This window comes from Myotis davidii, unplaced genomic scaffold, assembly GCF_000327345.1.
Source record: "Myotis davidii unplaced genomic scaffold, ASM32734v1 scaffold79, whole genome shotgun sequence".
Lineage (NCBI taxonomy): Eukaryota > Metazoa > Chordata > Mammalia > Chiroptera > Vespertilionidae > Myotis > Myotis davidii.
The window spans coordinates 8,515,169-8,515,392 of NW_006294339.1; the positions used below are offsets into that span (position 1 = coordinate 8,515,169).

Sequence of the window (224 nt, forward strand, 5' to 3'; positions counted from 1 at the left end):
GCTGGCTGCAGTTGAGCCGAGTTGGAAATGTGAACGCAAGAAGCAGGCTTGATTTTTTTTCTCCCCCTTCTCTCTCTCTCTCTCTCTCTCTCTCTCTCTCCTCCTCCTCTCACCTTCTTTCTCCTTTCTCACCCGCACTCACGCACACCTCCAAACCGCACACCCAGACGCACACGCACAGCCCACCGCCCGGCAGTTATGTATTCTCCGCTCTGTCTCACCCA

At 55.4% G+C, this 224-nt stretch overlaps 1 protein-coding gene across 11 annotated transcripts in view; it reads left to right on the forward strand.

Annotated features, from left to right (window-relative positions):
- LOC102755954 (nuclear factor 1 A-type-like) overlaps window positions 1-224 on the forward strand; it is a 144,752-nt gene that overhangs the window by 5,186 nt on the left and 139,342 nt on the right. For 10 of the 11 annotated variants that reach the window (XR_001514679.1, XR_001514681.1, XR_001514680.1 and 7 more), the window contains exon 1: window positions 7-223. The exons of the other annotated variant lie outside the window; for it this stretch is intronic. Coding sequence is in view for 6 of the 10 variants with exons in the window: in XM_015566981.1 (XP_015422467.1) it covers window positions 199-223 (25 nt within the window). In the remaining 4 variants the exon portion in view is untranslated. Of the gene's footprint in view, window positions 1-6; window position 224 lie in introns of those variants that run through there. 11 annotated transcript variants of the gene reach the window in all.